Here is a 16593-nt window from a genome sequence, read left to right as displayed (position 1 = left end):
CACATTACGATAGAACATCATTATCATTTAGAAATATTTAATGTTGTTATAGATTTTCAAATGCAAGAGCTTGACAATAGGTTTCGTGAAGGAACGACAAACTTTTAAGCCTTAGCTCAGCTTTAGATCCAAAGGATGGGTATAAATCCTTTAATATTGATGATATATGTTGTCTTGCAGAAGAACATTATCCTCTTGATTTTTCTGAGAATGAGAAAATCAATTTAAGGTTTCAATTGAAGCATTTTGAAGTTGATGTGCTTAGCAATCCAAAGTTTCAAGATTTGAGATCTATTGCAGATTTATGTCGAAGATTGGTAGAGACAGTGAAATCAAAGATATACTATCTTATTGATAGATTGATTCGTCTAATTTTGACTCTTCCAGTGTCTACAGCAACCAGTGAACGGGCATTTTCAGCTATGAAAATTATTAAAACAAGGCTTTGCAACAAGATTGTAGATGAATTCTTAGCAAATAATTTAGTTGTCTATATTGAAAGAGAAATAGCTAAGAATTTTGATTTAAATTCAATACTTGATGATTTTGTTTGTTTAAAAGAACGTAAGTTACAATTTTAGACATTATATATTTTTTTTGTTTAATATATTTGTATGAATGTCTTCATATTATTTCAATGATATATTGTTATTGACATATCAAATACTTTTTTAATATATAAGTTGTATTAAATGTATTTTATTTTTATTGTAAATCTTAATATCAGATTATTATATATCGTAAAAAACATTATATAAAAATATAACAAAAAATATGTTATATATATTGTTTTAATTTTGTTTGCCCCCCCCCCCCCCTAGAGTAAATTCCTAACTCTACCACTGGCTGAACCAGAATGTGATATACGAACTGAGGAGCCGTCACCAACACGAAGTTGTTCGTCACCACCATACTCAAGTGCATGCAAATTAAGGTTACTCAATTCACTAGTGATATGGTTTGTGGCAACGGTATCAGGATAATAGTTGGCATCGATTAAGTAATTGGTTGAGGTGAAGTTGGTTGTCATGGGTGATGTACTGGTATAGGCTTGGTTAAAACAATACAAGCAGTTGATAGCTATTTGACCTTGGCGATTGCAGACCCGACACACCACACGTTGGTCAATAGAGGAAAATGAATTAGGAGCAGTGTTACCTGCATAATTGCCACATTCCTGTTGTTATTGGAACGTCCACCATTTCATCCTCAATTAGAGTTGCGTCAACCATGATTCCCTCGTCCACGTGAACCACAGGGAGATATTGTAGTATAATTAGCAAAGGCTTCCATAGAGAAAACGCTAATTTCATGGTGATAAAGCAACCTGGCTTCATGAGCCAAGAGGCATCCGAGTAATTCTTCAAGAGAAATTGGGACGAGTCTAGTAGTCACAAAAGTTACTAACCCATCGTAATCTAGACCGAGTCCAACAAGAAGATAAGGGACAAATTTCGCAGAAGGGACAACCCGCAGCTGCCATGATGTTAGCAAGACCCTTAGCTTTGTGAAAATATATAGAGATGGTATCAACACCCTTCTTGAGAGAAGCCAATTGAAGTTAGGTCTAGATGACACGAGCTTGAGAAACACAACCGTAAGTTAATTCAAGAGAAAGCCAAACAGCTCTCGCAGAAGAACAGCCAACCACTTGGGCCATTATGGGTTCAGACAGAGAAGAAATGAGGGTAGACATTACTTGTTGATCTTGTTGGAACCAGAGTTCCTAGGTTGGGTTTGGGGTTTTGTTGTCAAGCTCAGGTTTCGGTGTTGGGCAATAATCATCAACATATTTGTCAAGTCAATTATTGCAAAGATATGAACCAACTAAGCTTTTTAAAGTAGGTAATTATCGGGAGTAAGTTTCACAACAATGGTGTGGGAGAAATTTGGTTGTAGGAGGGAGAGAGAGGAGGAAGAAGATGAGGACGATGAGTCGGATTCAGCCATGGACAATGAGTCCTTTTTAGGCTCTCTGATACCATGTTACAGAGCTGAAATATTGGTTTGTATTTCATTGATTCAATAGCAAATACAAGATTACCTTGTATAGAGGCTAGACTACAAAGAATCGAGAATATTCTAAATACAATAATCATTTATACAATGACAGCAAGAGATTACGCAGAGGTAGTGCTCAAGTTCTGCTACTATGAGGTATTTTGGCTAACAGTCAGTGCAGGGGTAGCTTTATCCTTAACAGAAGCAACCTCTCAAAGGAATAATCTCCTTGACCATCTAATGCGTCCCATATTATAAAGCCACTAGAGCCAAAATGATCACAATTTCCACTTTGACACCACTCCATTGTACTATGCACCACAACAGCCACAATGGTAGAATTAAAATATACACGCTACATCACTCCACCAAGATGTAATCTCTTCCAATGCAAATAGTACACCAGCAACTGGTAAAGGCCTCCTCCTAAGTCTATCAACTGCAAAAAAAAAAACAACTGCTTCAGTCAAGATCCACTTTAATAACCCAAGTAAGATTGAGAACGTGACATTATTAGGTTTTAACCATCTTTAAAGCATTTTATCAGCATTCCCTACGCTAAACAATTCCCTATGCTTTCTAAGCCTTTCTTTGAGAATCATCTCCCCATTTGGGTTCACAATCACAGCATGTTGTTCCAAACTGCTATCTCCTAAAAATCCCAGAATTTCAGCAAATCTTCCTCTTTTAGATTACACGATTTTATAGAGATAATAACTTTCTCATGAGAAGCGTACCTTAATATCACATAGCTGCCCTTCACATCAAAGAGAGAAGGATATGGCTGCCCACTGCCAATGTCACATGATTTATTCAGTATGTACCTTATTCAGTCGACCAAGGCCCAGTGATTTGTTCTTAACTGTGACATTCTGCCCAGAACTGAACAAAAATCAAAATATTGCTCTAAATGAATCGGCCATAGCTTAGCTGCAACTTTCTTTCCATCATTTGATACGGTCTGGGCTCTACATCTTGAATATTTGTGGCAGGATATGGAACTCGATATCTTGAAATTATGGTGCCCCATTGCAACATCCTGCCTAATTGATATTTTCATCTCTGGCTGCAACTGTTCATCTGGACAACTTCTCCACTTTTTGAGTTGATATTGATTGCCATGGATATCTGGATTGGGGTGTTCATATTCCAAATATGAAAATCGTCCAAATTGGTGACTGTCTATTTCTGAAAGCTATAGCAAGAATCAAGATGCCTGTTGTCGTCTCTGCACTTATAACTTCTTTCATCTGTGCAGGCAAGGCTGTAAAATACACAATGGAAACTCAATATTATGTTAAATCAGGATGTTCCACAGTAACCGTCTGATTCAGTTGTCCTGAATATAATAAAACAAATTACTAAGGCCTCATTTGGATGAGATGAGATGAGAAATCTATTAATAGTAGTAAAATGATTCGAGTTTAGATGTTTTATGAGATTTTAGAAAGAGAGAAAAAATCAAATAAAATATTATAAAGTTAAAATATTGTTAAAATATAAATTTTTAATATTATTTTTATTTCAAGATTTGGGAAAGTTAAATTGTTTTTTGTATTTTGTTTGGAAGTTTGGTAAAGTTATAATAATTAGATTAAAAAAAAAGTTAAGATTTGAAATTGAGAAGTATTTGTGTTTGAGTGGTGTTTAGATATCGAGATGAGATGAGATGAGATAAGACACTCAACATCCAAACGGAGTGTAAATCTGTCCCTTTTCACTTCCACCATCAAATCTGTTTCAATCTCAAAAAAATAAATAACATCCACATTATCTTTTTTTTTTTACAAGTACTTAACAGCCACATTATCATATATCACGCATGATGCATTAACCTGGTTTTGCACATCCTATGCACACATTCTGGTCCAAAAAAGGGAGGGCAATCAAAACAGAAGCAATTGCCATTTACCAGAGAAAGGGATGAAGGTAAATTACTGAAAACATGAACCTAAAACATACCAAGAGTTTCCACTTGCATATGCGCCACAGTAGTAGGTATTCCTATACTCATAATATATGAGCCTGAAACATACCAAGAGTTGTAATGCTGTATGAGCTTAGAATATGTCAAGATACCAAGATGTGAGGAAAACATATTACCTTTCATGCTGAATATCTTTCCAACTAATCTGTGAGAGTTAGTAGAATAAATCCCAGCCCACTACATTAAAATCAGAATGACACCTTGCTTACCATTCTTGTTTCTGCTTTAAAACTGGCAAAGCAAGAGCACGTTCTTCCTGGACATATCTACCAAATCAAGTCCATGGTCACCATATAAAACTTTCAATGGCAGTGAGACTTTAAGCTGCAAGAACAAACTAGAAAGAAAAAATACATCAGAAAAAAAAATATAATAAAGCATCCGAAGAACGAGGTAACGAGGTTACATCTCATGATATATGTCCTGAAATTTCATTACCCATAAATCAGGCTGCCTGTGAAATAACCTTAATACAAATTGGAACGTCAATTTGAGAGTATTATTGTTGATATTTTCCAACCGTTCTTCTACATGTTGGTTGTTTTGTTCACAGAACATATCCAGTTCAAACCTGAAAGCTTTATCACAAAACATCACCAAGTGCAAAAGCCAATAGAAACAAAATCCTGAAAATGCTGCAATTATTTCAAGCAATTGGTACTTGGTTGAGTGATTAATGGGAGAAAAGAGAGAGAAACAACAGTACACAGGCAAGCAAGATACAGCTCACCAATATTTTTATAAGTAATTTAATTAGAAACGAATGTATAGTGTCATGACCCAAGTGGCTAAGGCTTGTGGCATGCTCAAAGGTGTGACCCTAATGCGTTTTGGAAGACTCTAGTGGGATCCAAAGGGTACTAAAAGACTCCAGAATAATCTGGAGGGTGAAGGTTCAAGGTGACCTTAGAAGACTCTAGAGAAATCTAGAGTGTGGCTGAAGGCTCCTAAAGGCTTTGGAGTTTTATGGTGTTCTTAAGAGAGTTCTAGAGAGGGGAGTCTCTAAAATGGTGTAGAGATGCTCTAGAATATTTTACGGGTTCTAGAATATTCTAGAGGTGGGGAACTTCTCTGTAAGGGTCTAGAGAATCCATTGGAGTCTAGAGAATCCATGTAAGTCATTGGATCAAATTGATCTCCACTGTCTATTGAGGAGGTGCTTGGCTATAAAAGGGGAATGGGTCCCATTTGTGAGGCATCACATATCTCATATCTCATCTTGTCTAAAGGGAGAAAGTGAGAGTACTTTCAAGAGATCATGAAAGGGTGAGCAAAATTGGGTGTGCTTGAGTAAAAGCTTGGGGTGAGAGCTCTGTACAAACACCTTGCATACAATTCTTGTATTGTGGAATTCATTCCCATATTCTCTTGTGTGCCTTTGTGTTTATGTGTGTGTGACTTTCCTCCAAGAGTGGGCAAGGTGCTAGTGTCAATACACCAAGGCGTGTGGGCAAGAGGGATTGGAAGTTTCGGGAGTAGGCTGAATTGGGTCTTTTCGAGGCCCAAGTGTTGCATGATCGCGAGTAAGCAGGTGCCTGCAAGTCTCATTCCGTGACAATAGGCGAAGCCTGTGTACACAAGAAGTATACAACAGAAAACACCTAATAAATTCTGGGGAACAGAAAGCAACACCAGAAAATCATAAACAAAAACTCGGTTAATCACTAAAGCAGAAAACCAAAACAACAAATACCACACAAAGGAATTCCAGAGTTGCTCCAAAGTACACTCCTTGTCATTAAAACACCGCACAATCCTTTCCATTCAAATGCACACATAAGACACAAAAGAACCATCTTCCTAGCCGCATCCACTTAAGAACAACCATGGAGCACATTCCAACACACGAAGATCAACCACTCTCAAAGGCATCACCCAAGCCAAGCTGATCTACAAAAATGCCTTCCCACAAAGGCCTTGCAACCTCACAATGCAAGAGTAAATGATCCACAGTTTCCCCATTCTTTTCACACATGAAACACCAATCCATAATTATAATCCCTTGCTTCCTTAAATTATCCAACATCAAAATTTTCCCAAAAGAGGCAATCCAAATGCAAAAAACAACTTTGGAAGGCATGTGAGACCTCCAAATACATTTCCAAGGAAAATGAGGACAATTCTGAAAAGTCAACAACTTACAGTAAGAGCGAACAGTGAGCTTTTTACGCTCCTTGGACTTCCACAACATCCTATCCTCATCATTTCCACCAAGCCTCAAAGAGTATAAAAAGCTGAAGAAAGTTGGAACTTCGTCAATCTCTCAATCTTGAACAGCTCTAGTTAAGCAAATATCCCACTAAATCAAGCCATTAGAATGACAAAGCAAGTCAGATACAGCAGCAAACTGATCTGAAGTCAATTGAAAGATAGCCAAAAACACACTATTGAGGGCTCGATCACCACATCAAATGTCAAACCAGAAACAAGATCCCTCTCCAACATCATAACTACCATGACTAACAAAACTCTTCTCAGCCCTTTCGAATGAACTTCCAAAGACCCACACCATAAACCTCCCGAACTTCATTAGAACACCAACCCCCCCAAGCACTTCCATACTTCCGATCAATGATCTCCCTCCAAAGCGACTCTCCTTCCGATTGATATCTCAATAGCCACTTCCCCAATAAAACTTTATTAAAGATCTTCAAATTACGAACCCCAACCCTCCAACGGAAATACAAGAACAAACTTTATTCCAAATAAAAAGATATAATTTAGTTTCCTCTCCAATACCATCCCATAAAAAAGCATGAACAACCTCTCAATCCAGTTGGCCACCCTTGCAAGCAATGGAAACAACGATAGAAAGTAAGTGGGGAGATTGGAAACGGTACTCTTGATAAGAGTAAGTGTGCCCCCTTTAGATAAAAATATAGCCTCTTCCAACCAGCCAACCTTGTCTCAACTTTCTCTACAACCCCATCACAAATAATACTAGCCTTAAATGTCGCCCCCAATGAAAGGCCCAAATATTTCAGAGGTAAAGAAGCAATTTTACAGCCCAACAAACTGCCAAACTATTGATGTTATGCACCACACCCACCAAAACCATGTCCGACTTTCCAAGATTCACCTTGAGGCCCAATATAGCTTCAAAACATGATAATACAGCCCTTGAGGCTTAATCTGACCACGATCCGCATCACAAAAAAATGAGTGTCATATGGAAAAATAAGATGCGAAAATGTAATCATTAATAGCATTCCCAACCGAGAAACATGAAAGAACACCCCCTCCCCCCCCCCCCCCCCAAAAAAAAAAAAAAAAAAAAAACAAAACAAAACAAAACAGCAGCCTCCATCATTTGACCCAATGTCTCCATAATAATGACAAGGAGGAAAGGAGACAAAGGGTTCCCTTGTCTCAAACCACATGAGCTATGGAAAAGACTAGCAAGGTTACATTAACCAACACTAAGAATCGGCAGTAGAAACACAATGCCTAATCCACAAACAACACCTTTACCCAAAACCGCATCTCCCAAGCATGTAGAAAAGGAAGTCCCAATTCACATGATCAAAAGCTCATAAAATCATTTTTTCAAGCGTAAGTTATACAAAATCAATAATGTGTGTGACAAAAAGTCAAGCATTAACCATTAGAAAACATACATATCAAAGTAGCAACAAGTAACAAGTGAAAAGCTAATGGATCATGAAATATGTATAAATTAATGTCGAAAGCTAGTTGACTTCACATCCATTAATTAATTTTCAAAAGGCAAAAAGGGAACACAGGCAGCACTTATGCCACCTCACCCTTTCTCAGCTTTCACTGTCTATTTTTAACCCCATCATCCATTTTATGATCTCAATCTTCATCCCCCATATCTATTTGAATTCTGTAATTAAGTAAGTTTTAATTTAGATTTTATAGACCACACATGAAGTTTTAATTTAGATTTTATAGACTACACATGAAGTTTCAAAACCTCAATGTGCATCTACCAATAATTTATCTCCCAAGTAAATCACCCTTCCGGCAATTCCATTTAGTCTCATACATGTCCATCCTTCCACAAGGAAGTCTGTAATGAAGTAAATTTTAATTTAGATTTTATAGACCACACATTAAGTTTTAATTTAGATTTTATAGACCACACATTAAGTTTCAAAACCTCAATGTGCATCTACCAATAATTTATCTCCCAAGTAAATCACCCTTCTGGCAATTCCATTTATGTTCATGTACACATCTGTTTGATACCTGCAATGACTTGACTTCTGAGTGGCCTACTAAACTGCTTCCCTTCTTCTCTGCCTGAAAAATCAAGAGCCACCTTCAATAGAACAATACAACAAAATGTGTTCACTGTGTAAATAATTGAAAATCAAGAAATAGCATCATTTTTTATATACATTATTTTAAATGCTTGACAGAACTACCTCATTGATTTTGGGTTCATCCAAGCACTTATTGCCAACAGAATGCTTATTTGCGAAATTGGACTTTCTTGGCTTTTATAATACCACGGTGAAGAATCGAGATGGTTTGGGTATCAGGCAGTATTCCCTTAGAAGACATCTCATTAAAAAGGGTCACAGCCCTATCCACATCTCCCCTATAACAAGAGCCAGACAAAAGAGCTGTGTAAGTCACTGTATCAGGTTCTAATCCTCTATCAATCATTTCATCAAAGAGGGCAACAGCATCCTGAAGGCTGTCTGCCTTGCAGCGCCCGTCAATTAATACAGTGTAACAAATGACATCGGGTCTTATACCCTTATCCTCCATTTCTGTCCAAATGGTTGAAGCATTAATTTTCATTTCCTTATTTTCCCTCATGTCTAGATGAGAACAAACCCTTCTTAGATATATTTTGGAATGTGCATCAAGCAAAACTGTGTAAGTGATAACATCAGGTCTAATCCCCCTTGCCTTCATATCCTGGAAGAGATCACAGGCTTCCTGTAGGCAGTTCAGTTTGCAGTACCCATGTATCATCATTGTGTAGGAAATGACATCAGGAGTTAACCCCCTTTCGACAAGAATATTGAAAAACCACCGGGCCCTTTTCATATCTCCAGCCCGACAAAGTGCAGCTATGACTTTACTGTACATTATTTTGCTAGGTTCTACATTCAACGACAACATTGTCTCAAGCAATGCAAGAGCTTCGTCATTATCACCTTCAGAACAAAGGTTACTGAGAAGTTTAAAGCAAGAGCCTTTTCTAATCAGAACTCCTTGCTTTGTTAGCTTAACAAAAAGTTTATAGGCCTTGCTTGTACAGTTGGCTTCACAGTACCCACTAACAATAGCAGAATAGTTATCCACACTCTTATCCTTTATGCTGCTCAGAAATTCCTCAGCTGCCTTCACTTTTCCTCCTATACATAAACCTTCAAGAATGATGTTGTGTGTAATAGAGTTTGGCTTTAAACCCTGTGACTCCATATAAACCAAAAGTTCAAGAGCCTCAGATGCAAGGCCATTTCTTGAAAACCCATAAGCAAGTACATTAAAAACAACAATGTCAGGCTTGAAACCCTTTTCCTTCATTTCTTCAAATAGATTCATAGCATCAAGCAATTTTCCTTGGAGGCAGTAGCCTTTAATCAACGTTGTATAGTGCATAATATCTAATACCATATGCTGACTTTTCATGTCTTCAAGCAGATCTATGGCTTCATCCACTTTCCCCTGTTTGCACAAGGCATCCACCCCAATATTGTATGAAACCTCATCGAGAAAAATCCCAGACCCCTTGAATTCATTGAATAGATCCACTGTTTCAAGAAGCAAATCCATGTCACACAAGCATTGAAGAATCAAGCTAACAATTACACAGTTACTTTTTAGACCCTTTGATACCATATCATTTTGGAGAGCCAGAGCTTTTAGCGGATTCCAACCCTTGCAGTATCCATGGATCAATGCATGATAGCATTGTGTATCAGGGACCACCCCTTGTTTTTCCATGTCAAGAAAGACATTCTCTGCTTCATCCAATCTCATCTCGCCACAGAATCCACGAATGACAGCACCATAAGCATATGCATCAATAGGGGCATTTGCCTCTTTCCATGCTTGGAGTACTTGATATCCCAAGTCTGACCTCCGGTGGGTGCAAAGCCCTTCAATATATGCTGTATATGCAAAAGCATTGGGGGTCATCCCAGCTTCCTCCATCTCCTGAAACGCATGGACAGCTTCTTCCAAATCACCCTTCTTGCATAGCGCCTTAATCATGATTGCATAGGTGTAATCATTAGGGCTCAGACCTAACCTCTTAAGCTGCTTGTAAATGGCTATAGCCATGTCCATTTTCTCATGATGAATTAACCGATTCATGAGAAAATTACAGGTGAAGATATGGGGAACAACCCCACGCCTCTTTGTTTTGAACAAAACATCAATTGCCTCATCGAACATACCAATACTGACATACGATTTAACCAGCACATTGTATGCTCTGGCCAATGTCTCATTGGCATGGAGCCCCTCCAATGCAAGTGTTTCAAACAAATGGGGTATTTCAAATCGCAAGTTCCCCTTATCTGCGGACCCAACGATGAGCTCCAAAAAGACAGCATCCAACTCCCTATACAACCTCCAACAGCATAAGATCCCAACAAGAGCTGCATACGTGGAGACATCATGTAGAAAGCCTTGTTCCTTTAACTGGTAAAAGAAGGACATTGCAGAATTGGGATCTTTTCTTAGAGTATTCAAAATTTGAACAACCCTGGACGAGTCCAACTCAGCCAGATTTGTGCTGTTCGGAATGTAACCAGACATACACGAGAAAGTAGAAGCGGGAGAAGAAGAGGTCGCGTAAGAGTATTCATCATCCGTGGATAAATCTGAGGGCTCGGTGGAGTTCAAGAGGGCAAGCGCCGGAGAGATTGACTTGAAACGAATATGATTACAAGTAGCATAAATGAATTTTCTGGGTAAACTAAATACTCGAACCGATGTAAGAAACCACATGGAGATATAAAAAAAGACTCATCGGGGCAGAAAGAACGAATAGCTTACGTTTCGAAGCTCTTCTTCAAACCCATCCTGTTCCTTGTTTGCAATTTGATCCCAGTCCGTCTTTCTTTGGAGCCTAAGAGCCCTTCTTTGCCTACCTCTCCCACCAAATTTCGCTTAACTTCATTTCTTCCCGTTTATGTTCTTCTTCCGCTCAGACCCAGTTAGGACGCCACAGTTCACAAAGGTATAGCATATGCCCTCAAACCGGGTTCAAAAAAATAGCATGTAAAACAAGCTCTCCGGTCTCCGAGGCGTGTCGTCCAGCTTCTAGAAGGAAGGCTTCCCTGTTAAAGCAAGCTGGTCACTTCCGGCACCGCAAACCTGCTGCTCGGGGCCGCCTCTCAATCGAAGCGTTATTCAGTTTCAACCCGTCCAGGGCTACGATGGCGGTGTCGATTTCCAGCTGCTTTCAGCGTCCATTGCCAATTTATTCTCGGCTGGCGCCTGCAATAAATCTTCCAAAAGGCAAATGTGTAATTGCCAAAACCCTACGGTGTAGCAGAGCCTCTCGGTTAAAACCCCCCAACATTTCGGGTTCATGTCCCAACCCGCCCGATCCAATTAGGCTGATTTGGACCGTTTGGTCGTGTGTATCATTGTATGTGCAATTAATTAGGGGGGTAAGAAAAAACTGGCAAACCGGAAAACCGGCCCGGACCAAATCGGATCGGACCGGTTGTGCCGGTTTTGGAACAGTTCGGTCCGGAACCAGTTTTCATAAATGAAAAACTGGCCGGAACCGGTCCAGTTTCGGTTTCGGTTAGTTTTGGACCGGACCGGACCGGTACTATTTATATATTAATATTATATATAATATATTTTATATTATATATAATTTTTAATCACATAAAAAATAATCACATATATACTAATACTAATATTCTAATATAGATTATAGTTATACTCATACTAATATAGTTATACTAAATCATCAAAACTAACACTAACATATAGCTATACTAATAGTCTAGTATTAATACTATTATATTGTCTAATATATTATATAGCTATAACTAATACTAATATATATATACTAATACTAATCGTCTAATATAGGATTATAGCAGATTTTTTTTTACACTAGATTTCTTATTTTAGTTTTTGTTTTATAGCAGTTTTTTATATAGTGAATTCTGTTTATATAACAGATTTTTTTTATAAAGCAGATTTTTTATATCAGAATTTTTTACATAGTAGATTTATTTTTTTATAAACCAGATTTTTGATAGCAGAATTTTTTTACATAGCAGATTTTTTTTTACAAAGCAGATTTTTGTAAATGGTAAACAGAATTTTTTAAATCAGTTTTTTCTTTTAAACAGAACTTTTATAAAAAATTTGTATTTTATTAAAACCGGACCAAATCGGACCGGAAATCGGTAAAACCGGAATACCGATTTAGGAGGAAAATCGGTGCGTAATTGATTTTGAAAAATGCAAAACCGGTGCCTACCGGTTCGGTCCTAGATTTTGTACAAAACCAGACCGAACCGGACCGGTTACACCCTTACAATTAATTATGAAAAAATGGTTTAATTATTTTATAAAAATAAATTTATAAATTATCATGATTTTACGTTATACTTTATATTATATAATTATTTTTATTTAAAAATAAATTCAATTTTATAAATTTCTTTATGAATATAATAATGCTTCACATTTATTAAAGACAAAATTATTGATTTTGCACTTTTAAAATTTTTTAATACCATCCTACTTCTTTAGAGTATTGGTATTAGTTTAGTCAAATGCAAAAGATAAAATAACTTATTTTGTCAATTGCCTTTGTCATTCAAAAATGACTCACATTTTGAATTCTTCATCTATTAGTCAAAATAATAATAAAATTTTATTTTATTAATTCTTTTCTCTAAAATTAATTTTTTTAATATATTTTACGATAAAAACCCACCAACATAATCGCCTGTGATATCTTAAAATTGAAATCATAAAATAAATTTATAGGCAATATAAAGAAAGTCCAAAATAAATGCAAAACATTGGTAAAGAAAGAGGGTGAGAGAAAAAAAAAGGTCATTGGTAGAGAGAGAAAGTGAAGGAGAGAGAAAAATAATAATAAAATAAAATATGAAGGGTGAATAGTATCTTTGGAAATGTTAATTTAATTTAAAATAAAATCACTAAATTAATTTTTTATTTAATTTATTTTTATAACATTTTTTAGTTCTACCAATGAAATGTTAATAATAATATATTCTAATTAAATTAATATTAAAAAATCATATTTTCAAATGTCATTTAATGTTAATAATAAAAAATATTTGATTAAATTCATCTAAAATTCTATCTAAATTTCTTAATTACTAACCAAATAGTATTTTTAATTGGAGTGAGAAACTAATATTTTAATATTTGATGAACCAATAGTGGTCTTCTATCTTTGGCCAAGCATTGTAGGTGAAATTTAAATTATCTTTTATATGCCCAACCTAATATAGGGTCTTTTTGGCACAAATTATGCAAATTTTGACAATCCTTCTCATTTCGCCAAACCAATGAAGATGCTATTAATCAACTAACTGAAAATATTGATTGGCATTAGCGTTGTACAAATTTCTAAGTTCCCTGGTTGGAGCTTTTTGTGTCGTAACAACTCACAACATAATTTAGGCTTGGTCTGGATGGTGAGTTTAAATGAAACAAATTAATATAATTTATGAATAATAATGAGATATTTGAATTGAGATGAAGTAAATTAGAAATCATTTGAGTTAAAATGTTTTATGAGGTTTTGAAAAATGAGAGGAAAAAAAAAACTAAATAAAAATATTATAAAGTTAAAATATTGTTATAATATAATTTTTTAATATAATTTTTATTTTAGAATTAAAAAAGGTTGAAATGTTTTATGAGTTTTATTTGAAAATTTAAAAAATTGTAATAATTAGATAATATTGGATAAAAAAGTTGAATATTTAAAATTAAAAAGTATCTTGGCTAGGCTATAAACAGAGATCAAGTTTGGGGGGTTGAATGTCCTAATTGGAAGTCTAATCTCATCACGTAACCCGCTAAGAAAGTAGATTAACTTATATTCGTTAGACAACCCTCGTAGCCTATTAGATAAGTTTTCAAACTTATATTTATATTATTCAGTTGTCCCTACTTGTTTTAAGTAAGTAATGGACTCTAGGGGATCATCATAAGCACTCGATCCCAAATCTGACCAAAAGTGCCTTGACAAACTAGACTGGACCAAATCGAAACAATGGGTTTAATCTGATACCGGGTTTGATCTGGTCCGATATCGATTCCATTTTTCTCAAAATCGATCAAAATTAATCAGGTTCCGATTTTTCTTTTTCTAATACCAGACTTAACAGACCAGATCGGTTTATATATATATATATATATATATATTAATTTTTTATATTGTATAAAATATTTTTATATGATTTTTTATATTATATATAATTTTTATATATAATATATATAATTATATATAAAATAATATTGTATTATATGATAAATTACAAATTAATATCATATTAAATTTTAAAGTTCTATATAAATAACCATATATTATCACTATTGTAAGGGGATTTTTCCCCTCTGGCTGAAGCCCAGAAGACAGGCCCCAAACATGGGGAGTTCGACTCAGCTGTGTAGCCCGTCAACCATTAAGGGTCCCTGATCTTGAAGCTAAGGTCTACACATGGCCATAATCATGCAGGAAGTCCCAAAATACAATAAAGGAATAGACACATCACTCTGGTATTCCCCTATGATGCCTAGGCTCAGAAACCACTATGCAAGCAAGTGGGCGGGAAATACAGACAGCCCTTGATCTTCTTACGACAAGGGAGGAGCCTGATGGCATGCACCTATAGGATAGAATGGACAAGAAGTCACGCCACATTAATTGCGCTACCCCAGAAGTCACACCGCATTAAAAGAATCTAACTAAAGGAACTGTTGAGAAGATATATCCTCCTGACAAAGGGTATGGGTGGCCCACCCCTTGAAACCTAGTATAAAAGCCGATGTCCAGGTACGAAGAATTCTCTCTGATTTCTCTACTCTTTCACAAAAACTACTAAGGTGATACTAACTTAAGTATCAGAGACTTTCCGGCCTGCACCAAGCCCTTGACTCTCTCTGTGTTTTCTCCAAGTGTGCAGGGGCAAAACCGAAGACTCGAGTCGCTGGAGCTTGGCCTAAGGGCGTGCGAAACACAATGTTAACAGTAGCGTCATTTGTGGGAGTTCAGCGCCCATGCAGTCGAGCACACCTCCAACCTAACTCCAAGTACGTGCCAAACTTCTCGGTTGTGTGACAACTCATCCCTCCCCTTGGGAAACGATAGGGGAGGGATTAGACCAAGTCATCCCAACCTCTCTCCTCGAGGAATATGGGCTCAATCGTGATTAATTCTCTAAAAGCTCCTCTAGGTTGGAGTTAATCAACTTAGCCAAAGGGTCAATTCTACCTATGGACTGTTCGTAGTGCAAATGACGTCGTCCCTCTCCCGATACACTCCCTCAAAGCATGCAAAAAATATATATACAAAATACAAGCAGAGGAAAACAAAAGAGGCGAACTCAAAAAATGAGAAGAGAGAAGAAGAGGGAAAATTAAAGGCTCAACCCTTATCTCTGCAGACTTGGCCAACGAGGAGATCAATGGCCCATCGGGTCCATCCGCATGACCAGTGAAAAAGTAAAAGAAAAGTAGTAAGTCAATGTGCACAACAAGACAATGAAGAAAAGTGCAAGTTTATTTACGATTGAAGTCTTTGCAGGGGAAGCATTTACACTTACAAAGAAGTTTATAATATGAGAAACATAAATAAAAGCTAAGGTAGAGGGGCGTCGGGATTCGGCCTTAGAACGTCAGGGGTCTCCGTTAGGATTGTCAGGCTTGAACTCAAGGGTATCAGGATTTGCCTCGGGCACCGCAAGATTAGGCTTGAGAGCATCAGAGTCGGGAGGAAAGGTGTCAGGGATCTTGTCTTGACCTAGGTTGCAGTTGACAGTCGTGCTAAAGTGCATCAAGGTCTGGAGGGAGAATGCAAACGTCGAGGGCCCTTAAGTGTGACTCAAGCGCCCTTGAATCTGCCTGAGGGTTCTCCAGAACATGGTCCAACATCCTTTTGAGGCCTTTAATGTACCCATACGACCAAGCCTGGTCATAGACAAATAAGGCTAACCTCAACTGTCCCTCTATGAGGGGAACGACCTCTTGGACCTGGGACAAGGCACTCTACAGATCCTCAATGACTACATCTTGGGCGGCTATCCGTTGTTGGGTTTTCTCCAACTCCTTTGGCCCTCCTCTTATCTTGGTTGACAGCAGCCTAAACAACCGACAATGAGTTCTCCTACCCCATCGGAGTATCTGAGAGGGACCAACATTCTTCTTCCAATAATGAGAACCGCTGAGCCTCAGAGTCTTGGCAGCCCCTAACTTAGTGTTCTCCCCCTGAAGTTGGCTTAATGACTCTTCAAGAGCCATCACCTTAGTGGTTAGTTTATCGACCAACTCCTAAGCAGAGCTTGTTACCGCTGAAGCAGTTAAGACGTCATTGTGAGCCAACTTGGCCTGCTCCTTTGCTAAGGCCATCTCAGTCTTCAAGATCTTTTGCGGCTAGTGAA

At 37.2% G+C, this 16593-nt stretch overlaps 1 protein-coding gene across 22 annotated transcripts; it reads right to left on the bottom strand.

Moving 5' to 3' along the window:
• Nucleotides 1–1986: 1986 nt before the first annotated feature.
• LOC122295779 (pentatricopeptide repeat-containing protein At2g26790, mitochondrial-like) lies at nucleotides 1987–11473 on the bottom strand. 22 transcript variants are annotated; one of them, XR_006238271.1, is made up of 7 exons: nucleotides 10976–11472; nucleotides 8201–8254; nucleotides 4427–7120; nucleotides 4105–4325; nucleotides 3964–4026; nucleotides 2739–3265; nucleotides 1987–2440 (listed from the first exon to the last, which is right to left on the bottom strand). XR_006238271.1 is itself a non-coding variant. In XM_043105021.1 (7 exons), exon 1 carries the CDS (start codon nucleotides 10925–10927, stop codon nucleotides 8426–8428), a length of 2502 nt encoding a protein of 833 aa, XP_042960955.1. In that variant the 5' UTR covers nucleotides 10928–11471; the 3' UTR covers nucleotides 1987–2440; nucleotides 2739–3265; nucleotides 3964–4026; nucleotides 4105–4325; nucleotides 4427–7120; nucleotides 8201–8273; nucleotides 8380–8425. The 22 variants fall into 22 exon arrangements, 20 of the variants coding, with proteins under 20 accessions (XP_042960955.1, XP_042960964.1, XP_042960966.1 ...); XM_043105021.1 differs by having other exon boundaries at nucleotides 8201–8273; nucleotides 8380–11471; XM_043105030.1 differs by having other exon boundaries at nucleotides 4427–5556; nucleotides 8201–8273; nucleotides 8380–11471.
• Nucleotides 11474–16593: the final 5120 nt, after the last annotated feature.

This window comes from Carya illinoinensis, chromosome 15 (genome assembly GCF_018687715.1).
Source record: "Carya illinoinensis cultivar Pawnee chromosome 15, C.illinoinensisPawnee_v1, whole genome shotgun sequence".
Lineage (NCBI taxonomy): Eukaryota > Viridiplantae > Streptophyta > Magnoliopsida > Fagales > Juglandaceae > Carya > Carya illinoinensis.
The sequence above is the reverse complement of the archived record's forward strand: the minus strand, read 5'-3'. Positions and strand labels throughout refer to the sequence as shown.

Excerpts from the sequence above, each read along its gene's own strand:
- LOC122295779 (XM_043105020.1), bottom strand. The coding sequence starts at position 10,927 with ATGTGGTTTCTTACATCGGTTCGAGTATTTAGTTTACCCAGAAAATTC.